The sequence below is a fragment of the Coregonus lavaretus genome, assembly GCF_964263955.1.
Source record: "Coregonus lavaretus genome assembly, chromosome: 1".
NCBI classification, from domain to species: Eukaryota; Metazoa; Chordata; class Actinopteri; order Salmoniformes; family Salmonidae; genus Coregonus; species Coregonus lavaretus.
This window is the reverse complement of record NC_139988.1, coordinates 94374352-94392277: the sequence shown is the minus strand read 5'-3', so window position 1 is coordinate 94392277 and position 17926 is coordinate 94374352. Positions and strand designations below refer to the sequence as shown.

Below are 17926 nucleotides of genomic sequence, written 5' to 3'. Positions count from 1 at the left end.
GTCCCCTCCACAGCAAGACATGGTGCAGCCCGAGGCCTACCTCTGAAAGAGGTTCTGGAATATGTGATGCCTGAACTCAACATCCAGTGTCTCCGTCTGGCCCTCAACTCTCCCAAGGTCCCCGAGCTGCTCCTCAAATTGGACGAACAGGGGGTGAGTACTAGGGTTAGGGGATAGAGAGAGACAGTGTACTGTAGGGTTGGGCTACATGGAGACAGGGCTGGGGTATAGGGCAGTGTCTGAGGCTGGCCCTCAACTCCCCCAAGGTCCCCGAGCTGCTCCAACTGGACGAACAGGGTGAGTAGAGTAGCACAAGGTTAAGACATTTGTTCTCTAGTGTTGTGTGTTGTAGTGCAGGTTGTGAGTTGGAGCCCCGCTGGATCAGAACATAATGATACAGATGGAGACCTTGTCTAGGTTTATATATGTTATTGAAGTTCATTTGGCTTTTTGCCTGCTTTTCCACATTTGTATTTTTTGATAGAAACCCTTTGGTAAGAAGCTGACTCCATTTCTCCTAGCAGGAAGAATCCAATAGGGAAACTGTCTGATAAATAAAGCTCTACTACCTGTCATGTTGTCAGTCGATGTCACACTGCAGCTGGATCAATATCCACCCAGACACACTACTAATATCACATCGATCTCTCTGACACGCTCTCTGCTGAGAGAAGACTCAGTCTACAGCCACTGGACTGTAATGCACTATAAGGATCAGGTTGCCATGGGAGATTCAGACTCAGTCTACAGCCACTGGACTGTAATGCACTATAAGGATCAGGTTGCCATGGGAGATTCAGACTCAGTCTACAGCCACTGGACTGTAATGCACTATAAGGATCAGGTTGCCATGGGAGATTCAGACTCAGTCTACAGCCACTGGACTGTAATGCACTATAAGGATCAGGTTGCCATGGGAGATTCAGACTCAGTCTACAGCCACTGGACTGTAATGCACTATAAGGATCAGGTTGCCATGGGAGATTCAGACTCAGTCTACAGCCACTGGACTGTAATGCACTATAAGGATCAGGTTGCCATGGGAGATTCAGACTCAGTCTACAGCCACTGGACTGTAATGCACTATAAGGATCAGGTTGCCATGGGAGATTCAGACTCAGTCTACAGCCACTGGACTGTAATGCACTATAAGGATTAGGTTGCCATGGGAGATTCAGACTCAGTCTACAGCCACTGGACTGTAATGCACTATAAGGATCAGGTTGCCATGGGAGATTCAGACTCAGTCTATAGCCACTGGACTGTAATGCACTATAAGGATTAGGTTGCCATGGGAGATTCAGACTCAGTGTACAGCCACTGGACTGTAATGCACTATAAGGATTAGGTTGCCATGGGAGATTCAGACTCAGTGTACAGCCACTGGACTGTAATGCACTATAAGGATCAGGTTGCCATGGGAGATTCAGACTCAGTCTACAGCCACTGGACTGTAATGCACTATAAGGATCAGGTTGCCATGGGAGATTCAGACTCAGTCTACAGCCACTGGACTGTAATGCACTATAAGGATCAGGTTGCCATGGGAGATTCAGACTCAGTCTACAGCCACTGGACTGTAATGCACTATAAGGATCAGGTTGCCATGGGAGATTCAGACTCAGTCTACAGCCACTGGACTGTAATGCACTATAAGGATCAGGTTGCCATGGGAGATTCAGACTCAGTCTACAGCCACTGGACTGTAATGCACTATAAGGATTAGGTTGCCATGGGAGATTCAGACTCAGTGTACAGCCACTGGACTGTAATGCACTATAAGGATCAGGTTGCCATGGGAGATTCAGACTCAGTCTACAGCCACTGGACTGTAATGCACTATAAGGATCAGGTTGCCATGGGAGATTCAGACTCAGTCTACAGCCACTGGACTGTAATGCACTATAAGGATCAGGTTGCCATGGGAGATTCAGACTCAGTCTACAGCCACTGGACTGTAATGCACTATAAGGATTAGGTTGCCATGGGAGATTCAGACTCAGTCTACAGCCACTGGACTGTAATGCACTATAAGGATCAGGTTGCCATGGGAGATTCAGACTCAGTCTACAGCCACTGGACTGTAATGCACTATAAGGATCAGGTTGCCATGGGAGATTCAGACTCAGTCTACAGCCACTGGACTGTAATGCACTATAAGGATCAGGTTGCCATGGGAGATTCAGACTCAGTCTACAAGCCACTGGACTGTAATGCACTATAAGGATTAGGTTGCCATTGGAGATTCAGACTCAGTCTATAGCCACTGGACTGTAATGCACTATAAGGATCAGGTTGCCATGGGAGATTCAGACTCAGTCTACAGCCACTGGACTGTAATGCACTATAAGGATTAGGTTGCCATGGGAGATTCAGACTCAGTCTACAGCCACTGGACTGTAATGCACTATAAGGATCAGGTTGCCATGGGAGATTCAGACTCAGTCTACAGCCACTGGACTGTAATGCACTATAAGGATCAGGTTGCCATGGGAGATTCAGACTCAGTCTACAGCCACTGGACTGTAATGCACTATAAGGATCAGGTTGCCATGGGAGATTCAGACTCAGTCTACAGCCACTGGACTGTAATGCACTATAAGGATCAGGTTGCCATGGGAGATTCAGACTCAGTCTACAGCCACTGGACTGTAATGCACTATAAGGATCAGGTTGCCATGGGAGATTCAGACTCAGTCTACAGCCACTGGACTGTAATGCACTATAAGGATCAGGTTGCCATGGGAGATTCAGACTCAGTCTACAGCCACTGGACTGTAATACACTATAAGGATCAGGTTGCCATGGGAGATTCAGACTCAGTCTACAGCCACTGGACTGTAATGCACTATAAGGATCAGGTTGCCATGGGAGATTCAGACTCAGTCTACAGCCACTGGACTGTAATGCACTATAAGGATCAGGTTGCCATGGGAGATTCAGACTCAGTCTACAGCCACTGGACTGTAATGCACTATAAGGATCAGGTTGCCATGGGAGATTCAGACTCAGTCTACAGCCACTGGACTGTAATGCACTATAAGGATCAGGTTGCCATGGGAGATTCAGACTCAGTCTACAGCCACTGGACTGTAATGCACTATAAGGATTAGGTTGCCATGGGAGATTCAGACTCAGTCTACAGCCACTGGACTGTAATGCAACTATAAGGATCAGGTTGCCATGGGAGATTCAGACTCAGTCTACAGCCACTGGACTGTAATGCACTATAAGGATCAGGTTGCCATGGGAGATTCAGACTCAGTCTACAGCCACTGGACTGTAATGCACTATAAGGATCAGGTTGCCATGGGAGATTCAGACTCAGTCTACAGCCACTGGACTGTAATGCACTATAAGGATTAGGTTGCCATGGGAGATTCAGACTCAGTCTACAGCCACTGGACTGTAATGCACTATAAGGATCAGGTTGCCATGGGAGATTCAGACTCAGTCTACAGCCACTGGACTGTAATGCACTATAAGGATCAGGTTGCCATGGGAGATTCAGACTCAGTCTACAGCCACTGGACTGTAATGCACTATAAGGATCAGGTTGCCATGGGAGATTCAGACTCAGTCTACAGCCACTGGACTGTAATGCACTATAAGGATCAGGTTGCCATGGGAGATTCAGACTCAGTCTACAGCCACTGGACTGTAATGCACTATAAGGATTAGGTTGCCATGGGAGATTCAGACTCAGTCTACAGCCACTGGACTGTAATGCACTATAAGGATCAGGTTGCCATGGGAGATTCAGACTCAGTCTACAGCCACTGGACTGTAATGCACTATAAGGATCAGGTTGCCATGGGAGATTCAGACTCAGTCTACAGCCACTGGACTGTAATGCACTATAAGGATCAGGTTGCCATGGGAGATTCAGACTCAGTCTACAGCCACTGGACTGTAATGCACTATAAGGATCAGGTTGCCATGGGAGATTCAGACTCAGTCTACAGCCACTGGACTGTAATGCACTATAAGGATTAGGTTGCCATGGGAGATTCAGACTCAGTCTACAGCCACTGGACTGTAATGCACTATAAGGATCAGGTTGCCATTGGAGATTCAGACTCAGACCACATGGAGTAATATAGTAATATTCATCTGACAATTTATTGAATCCCAGGCGTTTGGTTATTCTGTATTCTGAATCCCAGGCGTTTGGTTATTCTGTATTCTGAATCCCAGGCGTTTGGTTATTCTGTATTCTGAATCCCAGGCGTTTGGTTATTCTGTATTCTGAATCCCAGGCGTTTGGTTATTCTGTATTCTGAATCCCAGGCGTTTGGTTATTCTGTATTCTGAATCCCAGGCGTTTGGTTATTCTGTATTCTGCTTAGATGGTACAAGATGCCATGTTGTGTTATCTGTTTAAATGAGATGCTGTCTCTTACCTATCCAGCTCTGACTCTGATTTGATTATGATACTGCTATCTCTTACCTGTCCACCTCTGGGTCTGGGTCAGCTGCTATCTCTTATCTGTCCACCTCTGGGTCTGGGTCAGCTGCTATCTCTTACCTGTCCACCTCTGGGTCTGGGTCAGCTGCTATCTCTTACCTGTCCACCTCTGGGTCTGGGTCAGCTGCTATCTCTTACCTGTCCACCTCTGGGTCTGGGTCAGCTGCTATTTCTTACCTGTCCACCTCTGGGTCTGGGTCAGCTGCTATCTCTTACCTGTCCACCTCTGGGTCTGGGCCAGCTGCTATCTCTTACCTGTCCACCTCTGGGTCTGGGTCAGCTGCTATTTCTTACCTGTCCACCTCTGGGTCTGGGTCAGCTGCTATCTCTTACCTATCCACCTCTGGGTCTGGGTCAGCTGCTATCTCTTACCTATCCACCTCTGGGTCTGGGTCAGCTGCTATCTCTTACCTGTCCACCTCTGGGTCTGGGTGAGCTGCTATCTCTTACCTGTCCACCTCTGGGTCTGGGTCAGCTGCTATCTCTTACCTGTCCACCTCTGGGTCTGGGTCAGCTGCTATCTCTTACCTGTCCACCTCTGGGTCTGGGTCAGCTGCTATCTCTTACCTGTCCACCTCTGGGTCTGGGTCAGCTGCTATCTCTTACCTGTCCACCTCTGGGTCTGGGTCAGCTGCTATCTCTTACCTGTCCACCTCTGGGTCTGGGTCAGCTGCTATCTCTTACCTGTCCACCTCTGGGTCTGGGTCAGCTGCTATCTCTTACATTTCCACCTCTGGGTCTGGGTCAGCTGCTATCTCTTACCTGTCCACCTCTGGGTCTGGGTCAGCTGCTATCTCTTACCTGTCCACCTCTGGGTCTGGGTCAGCTGCTATCTCTTACCTGTCCACCTCTGGGTCTGGGTCAGCTGCTATCTCTTACCTGTCCACCTCTGGGTCTGGGCCAGCTGCTATCTCTTACCTGTCCACCTCTGGGTCTGGGCCACTGAAGCAGCCTGGGATTCTACTGCCTGAGAGGGTACAGTCTTCCCTTTGACATTCTTGAGGAATATCCAATCTATCATCAAGCAGCTCTGTTTCTTCATCAGACAGTGGAGTCATCAGTGAGAGCAGCTCCTTGGTCTCCTCATCCTGAGGGAAAGGAACACTGAACACACACCCTTCCCTTTGTCCTACACAGGATTCATAACAAGGCAGTCATAGCCTCCTGAAGGGGTGCACTGACCTCATCAGCAGATAGGTGAAAGCATTATGGTATTTGTTTTCACCCGTCCAATTTCATTCAGATCAGTATGAGCAGAGAACAGAAAACAGTGACAGTGAGCCATTTCAGACTTTTGAGATTCACCCATAACCTTGGGTTCAGACTATTGAGATTCACCCAAAACCTTGGGTTCAGACTATTGAGATTCACTCATAACCTTGGGTTCAGACTATTGAGATTCACCCATAACCTTGGGTTCAGACTATTGAGATTCACCCAAAACCTTGGGTTCAGACTATTGAGATTCACCCATAACCTTGGGTTCAGACTATTGAGATTCACCCATAACCTTGGGTTCAGACTATTGAGATTCACCCAAAACCTTGGGTTCAGACTATTGAGATTCACCCATAACCTTGGGTTCAGACTATTGAGATTCACCCATAACCTTGGGTTCAGACTATTGAGATTCACCCATAACCTTGGGTTCAGACTATTGAGATTCACCCATAACCTTGGGTTCAGACTATTGAGATTCACCCATAACCTTGGGTTCAGACTATTGAGATTCACCCAAAACCTTGGGTTCAGACTATTGAGATGTACCCATAACCTTGGGTTCAAACTATTGAGATTCACCCAAAACCTTGGGTTCAGACTATTGAGATTCACCCTTAACCTTGGGTTCAGACTATTGAGATTCACCCATAACCTTGGGTTCAGACTATTGAGATTCACCCATAACCTTGGGTTCAGACTATTGAGATTCACCCATAACCTTGGGTTCAGACTATTGAGATTCACCCATAACCTTGGGTTCAGACTATTGAGATTCACCCAAAACCTTGGGTTTAGACTATTGAGATTCACCCATAACCTTGGGATCAGACTATTGAGATTCACCCATAACCTTGGGTTCAGACTATTGAGATTCACCCAAAACCTTGGGTTCAGACTATTGAGATTCACCCATAACCTTGGGTTCAGACTATTGAGATTCACCCATAACCTTGGATTCAGACTATTGAGATTCACCCATAACCTTGGGTTCAGACTATTGAGATTTACCCATAACCTTGGGTTCAGACTATTGAGATTCACCCATAACCTTGTGTACTGTACCTCCAGCGTGGCTCTGTTGATGTTCATGCAGGAGCTGGGACACTCCCCCACCACCATGCCCATGCACTACGCTACTGTCTAGGTGGCTATGCATCCCTCCCAGAATGTCCTGCAGCAGCTCTGACAGGGGGAAGTATATCAGGGCCTCCCGGAATGTCCTGCAGCAGCTCTGACAGGGGGAAGTATAGCAGGGCCTCCCAGAATGTCCTGCAGCAGCTCTGACAGGGGGAAGTATATCAGGGCCTCCCAGAATGTCCTGCAGCAGCTCTGACAGGGGGAAGTATATCAGGGCCTCCCAGAATGTGCTGCAGCAGCTCTGACAGGGGGAAGTATATCAGGGCCTCCCAGAATGTGCTGCAGCAGCTCTGACAGGGGGAAGTATATCAGGGCCTCCCGGAATGTCCTGCAGCAGCTCTGACAGGGGGAAGTATATCAGGGCCTCCCAGAATGTCCTGCAGCAGCTCTGACAGGGGGAAGTATATCAGGGCCTCCCGGAATGTCCTGCAGCAGCTCTGACAGGGGGAAGTATATCAGGGCCTCCCAGAATGTCCTGCAGCAGCTCTGACAGGGGGAAGTATATCAGGGCCTCCCGGAATGTCCTGCAGCAGCTCTGACAGGGGGAAGTATATCAGGGCCTCCCAGAATGTCCTGCAGCAGCTCTGACAGGGGGAAGTATATCAGGGCCTCCCAGAATGTCCTGCAGCAGCTCTGACAGGGGGAAGTATATCAGGGCCTCCCAGAATGTCCTGCAGCAGCTCTGACAGGGGGAAGTATATCAGGGTTGTGATCATTAGGCACCAAACAGAAGAAAACGCACTTCAACAAGGCAAGACTACAAATAAAATAAAATTGTCCACAATAAAATTTTATTTGTCACATACACGTGTTTAGCAGATGTTATAGCGGGTGTAGCGAAATGCTTGTGCTTCTAGCTCCAACAGTGCAGTAATATCTAACAAGTAATATCTAACAATTTCACAACATATACCCAATACACACAAATCTAAGTAAGGAATGGAATTTAAGAATATATTCATATATGGACAAGCAATGACAGAGCGGCATGGACTAAGATACAGTAGAATATTATAGAATACAGTATATACATATGAGATGAGTAATGCAAGATATGTAAACATTATTAAAGTGACTAGTGTTCCATTTCTTAAAGTGGCCAGTGATTTCAATAGGCAGCAGCAGCCTCTAATGTGCTAGTGATGGCTATTTAACAGTCTGATGGCCTTGAGATAGAAGCTGTTTTTCAGTCTCTCTGTCCCAGCGTTGATGCACCTGTACTGACCTCGCCTTCTGGATGGTAGCTGGGTGAACAGGCAGTGGCTCTGGTGGTTGATGTCCTTGATTATCTTTTTGGCCTTCCTGTGACATCGGGTGCTGTAGGTGTCCTGGAGGGCAGGTAGTTTGCCCCCGGAAATACGTTCAGCAGACCGCACCACCCTCTGGAGCGTCCTGCGATTGCGGGCGGTGCAGTTGCCATACCAGGCGGTGATACAGCCCGACAGGATGCTCTCAATTGTGCATTTGTAAAAGTTTGTGAGGGTTTTAGGTGCCAAGCCAAATTTCTTCAGCCTCCCGAGGTTGAGGAGGCTCTGTTGCGCCTTCTTCACCACACTGTCTGCGTGGGTGGACCATTTCAGATTGTCAGTGATGTGTACGCCATGGAACTTGAAGCTTTCCACCTTCTCCACTGCGGTCCCGTCGATGTGGATTGGGGGGTGCACCATCCGCTGTTTCCTGAAGTCCACGATCATCTCCTTTGTTTTGTTGACGTTGAGTGAGAGGTTATTTTCCTGGCACCACGCTCCCAGAGCCCTCACCTCCTCCCTATAGGCGGTAAACAAGCCAATTACTGTTGTGTCGTCTGCAAACTTGATGATTGAGTTGGAGGCGTGCTTGTCCACTCAGTCATGGGTGAACAGGGAGTACAGAAGGGGGCTGAGCAAGCACCCTTGTGGGGCCCCAGTGTTGAGGATCAGTGAAGTGGAGGTGTTGTTTCCTACCTTCACCACCTGGGGGCGGCCCGTCAGGAAGTCCAGGACCCAGTTGCACAGGGTGGGGTTCAGACCCAGGGCCTCGAGCTTAATGATGAGCTTGGAGGGTACTATGGTGTTGAATGCTGAGCTATAGTCAATGAACAGCATTCTTACATAGGTATTCCTCTTGTCCAGATGGGATAGGGCAGTGTGCAGTGTGATGGCGATTGCATCGTCTGTGGATCTATTGGGGTGGTAAGCAAATTGAAGTGGGTCTAGGGTGACAGGTAAGGTAGAGGTGATATGATCCTTGACATGTCTCTCAAAGCACTTCATGATGACAGAGGTGAGTGCTACGGGGCGATAGTCATTTAGTTCAGTTACCTTTGCTTTCTTGGGGACAGGAACAAAGAGCTAGCCGCGAGGCCGCCATCTTCGTCGGCACCAGGAGTCCCATAATAAAACATTAATTGTAATTTTCAGTGGAAAATGTTTCCATTTCTCAAATGAACACAACCCAGAGGCTGACAGGTCACAGGTCACAGGTCAGAAAGTAGTGTGAACAGCTCTGATGGTGTGTTGTGGTGTTACCTGAGGGTAGTCATGTCGTCCAAAAAGTTATACTTTTGAATCATCTGTCCATAGAACGTTCTTCCAAGAGTCTTGATGATCATCCAGGTGCTTTTTGGCAAACTTGAGTCAACTTTTTGGACGAGATGGGTCCCATTATGCCTGGTGTAAACCAAACACTGCATTCCACAGTAAGAACATCATACCAAAGGTCAAGCATGGTGGTGGTGGTGTGATGGTTTGGGGATGCTTTGCTGCCTCAGGACCTGGACGACTTGCCTTAATAGAAGGAACCATGAATTCTGCTCTGTATCAGAGAATTCTACAGGAGAATGTCAGACCATCCGTCTGTGAGCTGAAGCTGAAGAGCAGTCTACAAGAAAATAGTTAAAAAGCAACACATTTGAAGTTTTGGAATGGCCTAGTCAAAGTCCAGACCTAATTCCAATTGGGATGTTGTAATGAGCAGTTGAAAACCCACAAATGTTGCTGAGTTAAAGCAGTTCCGCATGCAAGAGTGGATAAAAATTCCTCCACAGCGACGTGAGAGACTGATCAACAACTACAGGAAGCGTTTGGTTGCAGTCATTTCAGCTAAAGATGGCACAACCAGTTATTGAGTGAAAGGGGGCAATTACTTTTTTCACACAGGGGAAATGGGTGTTGCATAACTTAGTTAATTAAATAAATAAAATAATGATCCATCTGATAACATTCAGTATCAAAAATATGCAAAAATAGAGAAAATCAGAAAGGGGGGCAAATAGTTTTTCACAGCACTTTACTACATGTTGATGTATATGTTGTTTATTTGTTCCAGCTGAGTTTCCAGCACAAGGTGGGGGTGCTGTACTGTAAGGTAGGCCAGAGCACAGAGGAGGAGATGTACAACAACCAATCAGCTGGTCCCGCCCTCGATGAGTTCCTCGACCTATTGGGACAGAGAGTGAGACTGAAGGGATTCACCAAGTACAGAGCACAGCTCGACAACAAGAGTAAGACGATGCACACACCAATCCCCTACCGTGGGCATCTGTAGTACTGTAAATAATGTATACGTACGTTCCAAATGGCACCCTATTCAACACAGGGCTCTGGTCAAAAGTCATGCACTATGTAGGGAAGAGGGTGTCATTTGGAAGGCACACTGGGTATTATAACAAGACATTGTTTATCTTAATATGAATGTTCTGTATGCCTCTTGTCTTGTTGTTCTACACTAATATTGTTTGTTTACCATTATGGTTTGTTTACCATTACGGTTTGTTTACCATTATGGCTTGTTTACCATTACGGTTTGTTTACCATTATGGCTTGTTTACCATTACGGTTTGTTTACCATTACGGCTTGTTTACCATTACGGTTTGTTTACCATTACGGCTTGTTTACCATTATGGCTTGTTTACCATTACGGTTTGTTCACCATTACGGATTGCTTACTATTACGATTTGTTTACCATTACAATGTGTTTACAATTACGGTTTGTTTACCATTATTGTTTGTTTACCATTACGGTTTGTTTACCATTATGGCTTGTTTACCATTACGGTTTGTTTACCATTACGGATTACTTACTATTACGATTTGTTTACCATTACAATGTGTTTACAATTACGGTTTGTTTACCATTATTGTTTGTTTACCATTACGGTTTGTTTACCATTACGGTTTGTTTACTATTATGGTTTGTTTACAATTACAGTTTGTTTAACATTATTTTCATTTCATTTATTTACGTCATTTAGCAGACACTCTTATCCAGAGCGACTTACAGGAGCAAGTAGGGTTAAGTGCCTTGCTCAAGGGCACATTGACAGATTTTTCACCTAGTTGTCTCGGGGATTAGAACCAGCGACCTTTCAGTTACTGGCACAACGCTCTTACCACTAAGCTACCTGCCTCCCAGTACAGTTTGTTTACCATTACGGTTTGTTTACCATTACAATTTGTTTACCATTACGGTTTGTTTACCATTATGGCTTGTTTACCATTACGGTTTGTTTACCATTATGGCTTGTTTACCATTACAGTTTGTTTACCATTACGGTTTGTTTACCATTACAATTTGTTTACCATTACGGTTTGTTTACCATTATGGCTTGTTTACCATTACGGCTTGTTTACCATTATGGCTTGTTTACCATTATGGTTTGTTTACCATTACAGTTTGTTTACCATTACGGCTTGTTTACCATTACGGTTTGTTTACCATTACGGATTGCTTACTATTACGATTTGTTTACCATTACAATGTGTTTACAATTACGGTTTGTTTACCATTATTGTTTGTTTACCATTACGGTTTGTTTACCATTATGGCTTGTTTACTATAATGGTTTGTTTACAATTACAGTTTGTTTACCATTACGGTTTGTTTACCATTATGGCTTGTTTACCATTACGGTTTGTTTACCATTATGGCTTGTTTACCATTACGGTTTGTTTACCATTATGGTTTGTTTACCATTACGGTTTGTTTACCATTATGGCTTGTTTACCATTACGGTTTGTTTACCATTATGGCTTGTTTACCATTACGGTTTGTTTACCATTATGGCTTGTTTACCATTACGGTTTGTTTACCATCATGGTTTGTTTACCATTAAGGTTTGTTTACTATTACGGTTTGTTTACAATTACAGTTTGTTTACCATTAAGGTTTGTTTACTATTACGGTTTGTTTACTATTACAGTTTGTTTACCATTACAGTTTGTTTACCATTAAGGTTTGTTTACTATTACGGTTTGTTTACAATTACAGTTTGTTTACCATTAAGGTTTGTTTACTATTACGGTTTGTTTACAATTACAGTTTGTTTACCATTACAGTTTGTTTACCATTACAGTTTGTTTACCATTAAGGTTTGTTTACTATTACGGTTTGTTTACAATTACAGTTTGTTTACCATTAAGGTTTGTTTACTATTACGGTTTGTTTACAATTACAGTTTGTTTACCATTAAGGTTTGTTTACTATTATGGTTTGTTTACTATTACAGTTTGTTTACCATTACTGTTTGTTGACTTTTACGGTTTGTTTACCATTATGGCTTGTTTACCATTACTGTTTGCTTACTATTACAATTGGTTTACCATTACAATTTGTTCACAATTACGGTTTGTTTACCATTACAGTTTGTTTACCATTACAGTTTGTTTACCATTACAGTTTGTTTACCGTTACAGTTTGTTTACCGTTACAGTTTGTTTACCATTACAGTTTGTTTACCATTACAGTTTGTTTACCATTATGGTTTGTTTACCATTACAGTTTGTTTACCATTACAGTTTGTTTACAATTATGGTTTATTTACCATTACAATTTGTTTACAATTATGGTTTATTTACCATTACAATTTGTTTACCATTACAATTTGTTTACCATTACGTTACGTTGTTGACTATTACAGTTTGTTTACCATTACAGTTTGTTTACCATTATGGTTTGTTTACCATTACAGTTTGTTTACCATTATGGTTTGTTTACCATTACAGTTTGTTTATAATTACAATTTGTTTACCATTACAGTTTGTTTACCATTACAGTTTGTTTACCATTATGGTTTGTTTACCATTACAGTTTGTTTATAATTACAATTTGTTTACCATTACAGTTTGTTTACCATTACGGTTTGTTTACCATTACAGTTTGTTTACCATTACGGTTTGCTTACTATTACGATTAGTTTACCATTACAATTTGTTTACAATTATGGTTTATTTACCATTACAATTTGTTTACCATTACAATTTGTTTACCATTACGTTGTTGACTATTACGGTTTGTTTACCATTATGGCTTGTTTACCATTACGGTTTGTTTACCATTACGGTTTGTCTACCATCATGGTTTGTTTACCATTAAGGTTTGTTTACCATTACTGTTTGTTGACTTTTACGGTTTGTTTACCATTATGGCTTGTTTACCATTACTGTTTGCTTACTATTACAATTGGTTTACCATTACAATTTGTTCACAATTACGGTTTGTTTACCATTACAGTTTGTTTACCATTACAGTTTGTTTATAATTACAGTTTGTTTACAATTATGGTTTATTTACCATTACAATTTGTTTACCATTACAATTTGTTCACAATTACGGTTTGTTTACCATTACAGTTTGTTTACCATTACAGTTTGTTTATAATTACAGTTTGTTTACAATTATGGTTTGCTTACCATTACAGTTTGTTTACAATTATGGTTTATTTACCATTACAATTTGTTTACAATTATGGTTTATTTACCATTACAATTTGTTTACCATTACAATTTGTTTACCATTACGTTACGTTGTTGACTATTACAGTTTGTTTACCATTACAGTTTGTTTACCATTACAGTTTGTTTACCATTATGGTTTGTTTACCATTATGGTTTATTTACCATTACAATTTGTTTACAATTATGGTTTATTTACCATTGCAATTTGTTTACCATTACAATTTGTTTACCATTACGTTACGTTGTTGACTATTACAGTTTGTTTACCATTACAGTTTGTTTACCATTATGGTTTGTTTACCATTATGGTTTGTTTACCATTACAGTTTGTTTACCATTATGATTTGTTTACCATTACAGTTTGTTTACCATTACAGTTTGTTTACCATTACAGTTTGTTTACCATTATGGTTTGTTTACCATTACAATTTGTTTACCATTATGATTTGTTTACCATTACAGTTTGTTTATAATTACAATTTGTTTACCATTACAGTTTGTTTACCATTACAGTTTGTTTACCATTATGGTTTGTTTACCATTACAGTTTGTTTACAATTACAATTTGTTTACCATTACAGTTTGTTTATAATTACAATTTGTTTACCATTACAGTTTGTTTACCATTACGGTTTGTTTACCATTACAGTTTGTTTACCATTACGGTTTGCTTACTATTACGATTAGTTTACCATTACAATTTGTTTACAATTATGGTTTATTTACCATTACAATTTGTTTACCATTACAATTTGTTTACCATTACGTTGTTGACTATTACGGTTTGTTTACCATTATGAAGCTGACCTGGACTATAACCTCTAACCATGACCTGATATGATCTCTCTCAATGAGCCCGTCTCTGTAGTAGGACCCTAGCCTCTCTGTCTGTCTGTTTCTCCTATAGCTGACTCAACAGGAACCCACTCCCTGTACACCACCTACAAGGACTATGAACTGATGTTCCATGTGTCAACCCTGCTCCCCTTCACCCCCAACAACAGACAACAGGTCAGTACCCCCCCTTCACCCCCAACAACAGACAACAGGTCAGTACCCCCCCCCCTTCACCCCCAACAACAGACAACAGGTCAGTACCCCCCCCCCCCCCTTTTCCCCCAACAACAGACAACAGGTCAGTACCCCCCCCCCACCCCCCCTTCACCCCCAACAACAGACAACAGGTCAGTACCCCCCCCCCCCCCCCCCCCCCCCCCCTTCACCCCCAACAACAGACAACAGGTCAGTACCCCCCCCCCCCCCCCCCCCCTTCACCCCCAACAACAGACAACAGGTCAGTACCCCCCCCCCCCCTCTAACAGACCAGAGACTGTGTGTCAGTAGCAGCATACTGGTCCTGTGTTGCCCTTCTCTAATTCCCAGAGCAAATTCTTTCTTTAGAGGAGATCTATTCCATCTTCTGACAATCCTCACTAAGAGCCTCATAGCATGTCGGTAACAACCATGAGTGTTAGATCGTGAGTGTTGCCATGACAACTCTGCCCCAGACAGAAGTTGTTTGTTAATCAGTGTCCACTGGGTCCCAGACACCGTGATGTGGTATTAGACAGACGTCAAGCCTATGGAAGGCCGTTCAGATCTTTACATGTCACAATTAACATGTCAAAAAACACTATTTGATGAGTCAAATAACACAATTATTTTCTAAAATGTTGTGTGATGGCAAGACAAGGGTCACACTACGGTCGGTAGCACTGTCAAAAAATAGGTTTGTAAACAAGCATAACCCCGGTCCCTATTGATGTGTTGGGGGTAACGCGTTATAAAGTAACGTGTTAGAGTAGTCAGAATACTTTTTTGTGGTAACAAGTAACTTAACGCGTTCATTTTTCAATTTAAGTAATCAGTTAATTCGTTACTTTTTCCAATAAGCAAATCATTACTTTTAAGGATGATTTCCCTTTTTTCATTATTATTTTTTGCCCCCCAAAAATGAAAATCCCTTCACCTAAGTTCTCGCTCTTCCTGTTTCTTCAAGAACGTTGTGGCGGGAAGCTAGCTAAATAGCAAGATGGCAGAGACAACAGCCTTTACATCGTGGAAGTTTTCACATGATTTAGAATTGGTAGAAGAAAAGGAGACAAACATCATAAGAGAATGCAAACTGTCACCATCCCCTCTAACCACTGAGCCTCGGGGATAAACGCCTGTCAACTGAGAAGAACTCAACTTCAAATATCAAGAAGCACCTTCAAGCCAAGCACAGCTCCACAAGACTGGTGGAGAAAGACCCATGCCAGCCAATTGCTTTTGATGCTGGATGACGGTGCTTCTGCTACAAAACAGAAAAAGCTAGATTTCTGTTAGGCTAAACCTGTCACCACGAGATAACTAAATTAACTTGTAGCTGGCTATGCTGTGGAGGAGATGCTTCTTTGGAGTCTCCATCTTTCTGTAAGATTATAAAGAAAATCCCTATGACACGTAACAGGGAGGGGCCAGTGTCTCACAGAAATACATTTGCTAGCTACCTTGACAAAGCCTATTCAGAGATGGAGACAGAACTGCTACCTTGACAAAGCGAACCACCAGCGCCTCCATCACCTGCCTGCGAGAATGACTTTTGTGCATTTCAGTTGGACAACACTCAAGACGACAGAGACATGATGACGGTGGACAATGAGATCACTGAGTATCTGAAGTCAGCTACCGGAATGGATACATTGAACAAATTTCCCAGGGTCAAGTAGATGTCTTTAAAAGTCAACACTCCAACACCACCAGGTGCGCCTGTGGAGAGATTTTTCAGCCTTGGGAGTCTCTTCCTTACTCCAAAGAGGAACGGCTTTCTAACAGACGCTTTGAGAGACTTTGGAGGAACGCAGTGAAATAACCCAGGTCAGGTCAGGTGTGAAAACTGGCTGTTTTCTGTTGACCTTGGTGTCCACATCACCAACACACTATCATGGTCCAAACACATCACCAACAAACTATCATGGTCCAAACACACCAAGACAATCGTGAAGAGGGCACGACAAAGCCTATTCCCCCTCAGGTGACTGAAAAGATTTGGCATGGGGTCCTCAGATCCTCAAAAAGTTCTATAGCTGCACCATCGAGAGCATCCTGACTGGTTGCATCACCGCCTTGTATGGCAACTGCTCGGCCTCCGACCGCAGCCCAGTACGGCCCAGTACATCACTGGGGCCAAGCTTCCTACCATCCAGGACCTCTGTACCAGGCGGTGTCAGAGGAAGGATCTAAAAATTGTCGAAGACTCCAGCCACCCTAGTCATAGACTGTTCTCTCTGTTACCGCACGGCAAGCGGTACCGGAGCGCCAAGTCTAGGTCCAAAAGACTTCTCAACAGCTTCTACCCCCAAGCCATAAGACTTCTGAACAGCTAATCATGGCTACCCGAACTATTTGCATTGCCCCCCCACCCCACCCCAACCAGCTCTTTAACGCTGTTGCTACTCTGTTTATTATTTATGCATAGTCACTTTAACTGTCACACCTTGGCTCTGGGGACACTTGTATGTTGAGCCAGGGTGTGAGTTTCCTTTGTCGATTCTAGTTGTTGTGTTTCTAGGTTGGCCAAAGTGGTTCTCAATCAGAGGCAACTAGTGTCAGCTGTTGCTGGTTGTCTCTGATTGGGAACCATATTTATTCAGTCTGTTTGCCACAGTGGGGTGTGGGATCTTGTTCCGTGTTGGTGTGTTTATTGTAACCAAGGACGTCACGTTATCGTTTTGTTGTTTTGTTCGTGTATCATTAAATAAATAAGTATGTTCACCTTCCACGCTGCGCCTTGGTCCTCCTCTCTTCCCGACGATCGTGACAGAAGATCCCACCATAACTGGACCAAGCAGCGTGAAGAGGAGAGAGGTTGGACGTTGGAGCAGTGGAGTAAGAGTCTCGACTGGGCCAAGCCAAGTGAAGAGCAGAGAGGTTGGACTTTGAAGCAGTGGAGTGAGTGTCTGGCTAGAGACATGGAGGCCTGGTCCAAGAGGAGAGCCGCCCAGAACATTTTTAGGGGGGGGCTCACGCCGTGGACGACGGGGCAGCAGGAGGCCGCGATAGAGCGGTCCAGCGGGTTGGCAGAGGAGGCCGCCAGGTTACGGGGGCCACTGGTATTAAAGGGGAAGGAAAGTGTAGAGGCACGGCGAGAGGTACTGGGGTGTGTTACCAGTCCGGTCCGGCCCGTTCCTGATCCCCGCGTAGGGCCAGTGGTGTGTGTCCCCAGTACGGTCCGGCTTGTTCCTGTCCCTCGCATCGAGCCTGTGGTGCGCGTCGCCAGCCCGGTCCGGCCTGTTCCTGCTCGGCCCGGCCAGTGGTGCGCGTCGCCAGCCCAGCCCGGCCTGTTCCTGCTCCCCACACCAAGCCAGTGGTGTGCGTCGTCAGTCCGGCACGGCCCGTGCCTG

The 17926-nt window shown here is 44.4% G+C and overlaps 1 protein-coding gene across 1 annotated transcript in view; it reads left to right on the top strand.

Annotated features, from left to right (window-relative positions):
• The window catches only part of LOC311134493 (signal-induced proliferation-associated 1-like protein 2), a gene marked incomplete at both ends in the record, with an annotated part of 247625 nt that overhangs the window by 35685 nt on the left and 194014 nt on the right, over positions 1-17926 (top strand). The window contains 3 exon segments of the mRNA XM_084168193.1: positions 4-153; positions 10133-10307; positions 14449-14552. Coding sequence (XP_084024319.1) covers positions 4-153; positions 10133-10307; positions 14449-14552 — 429 coding nt within the window.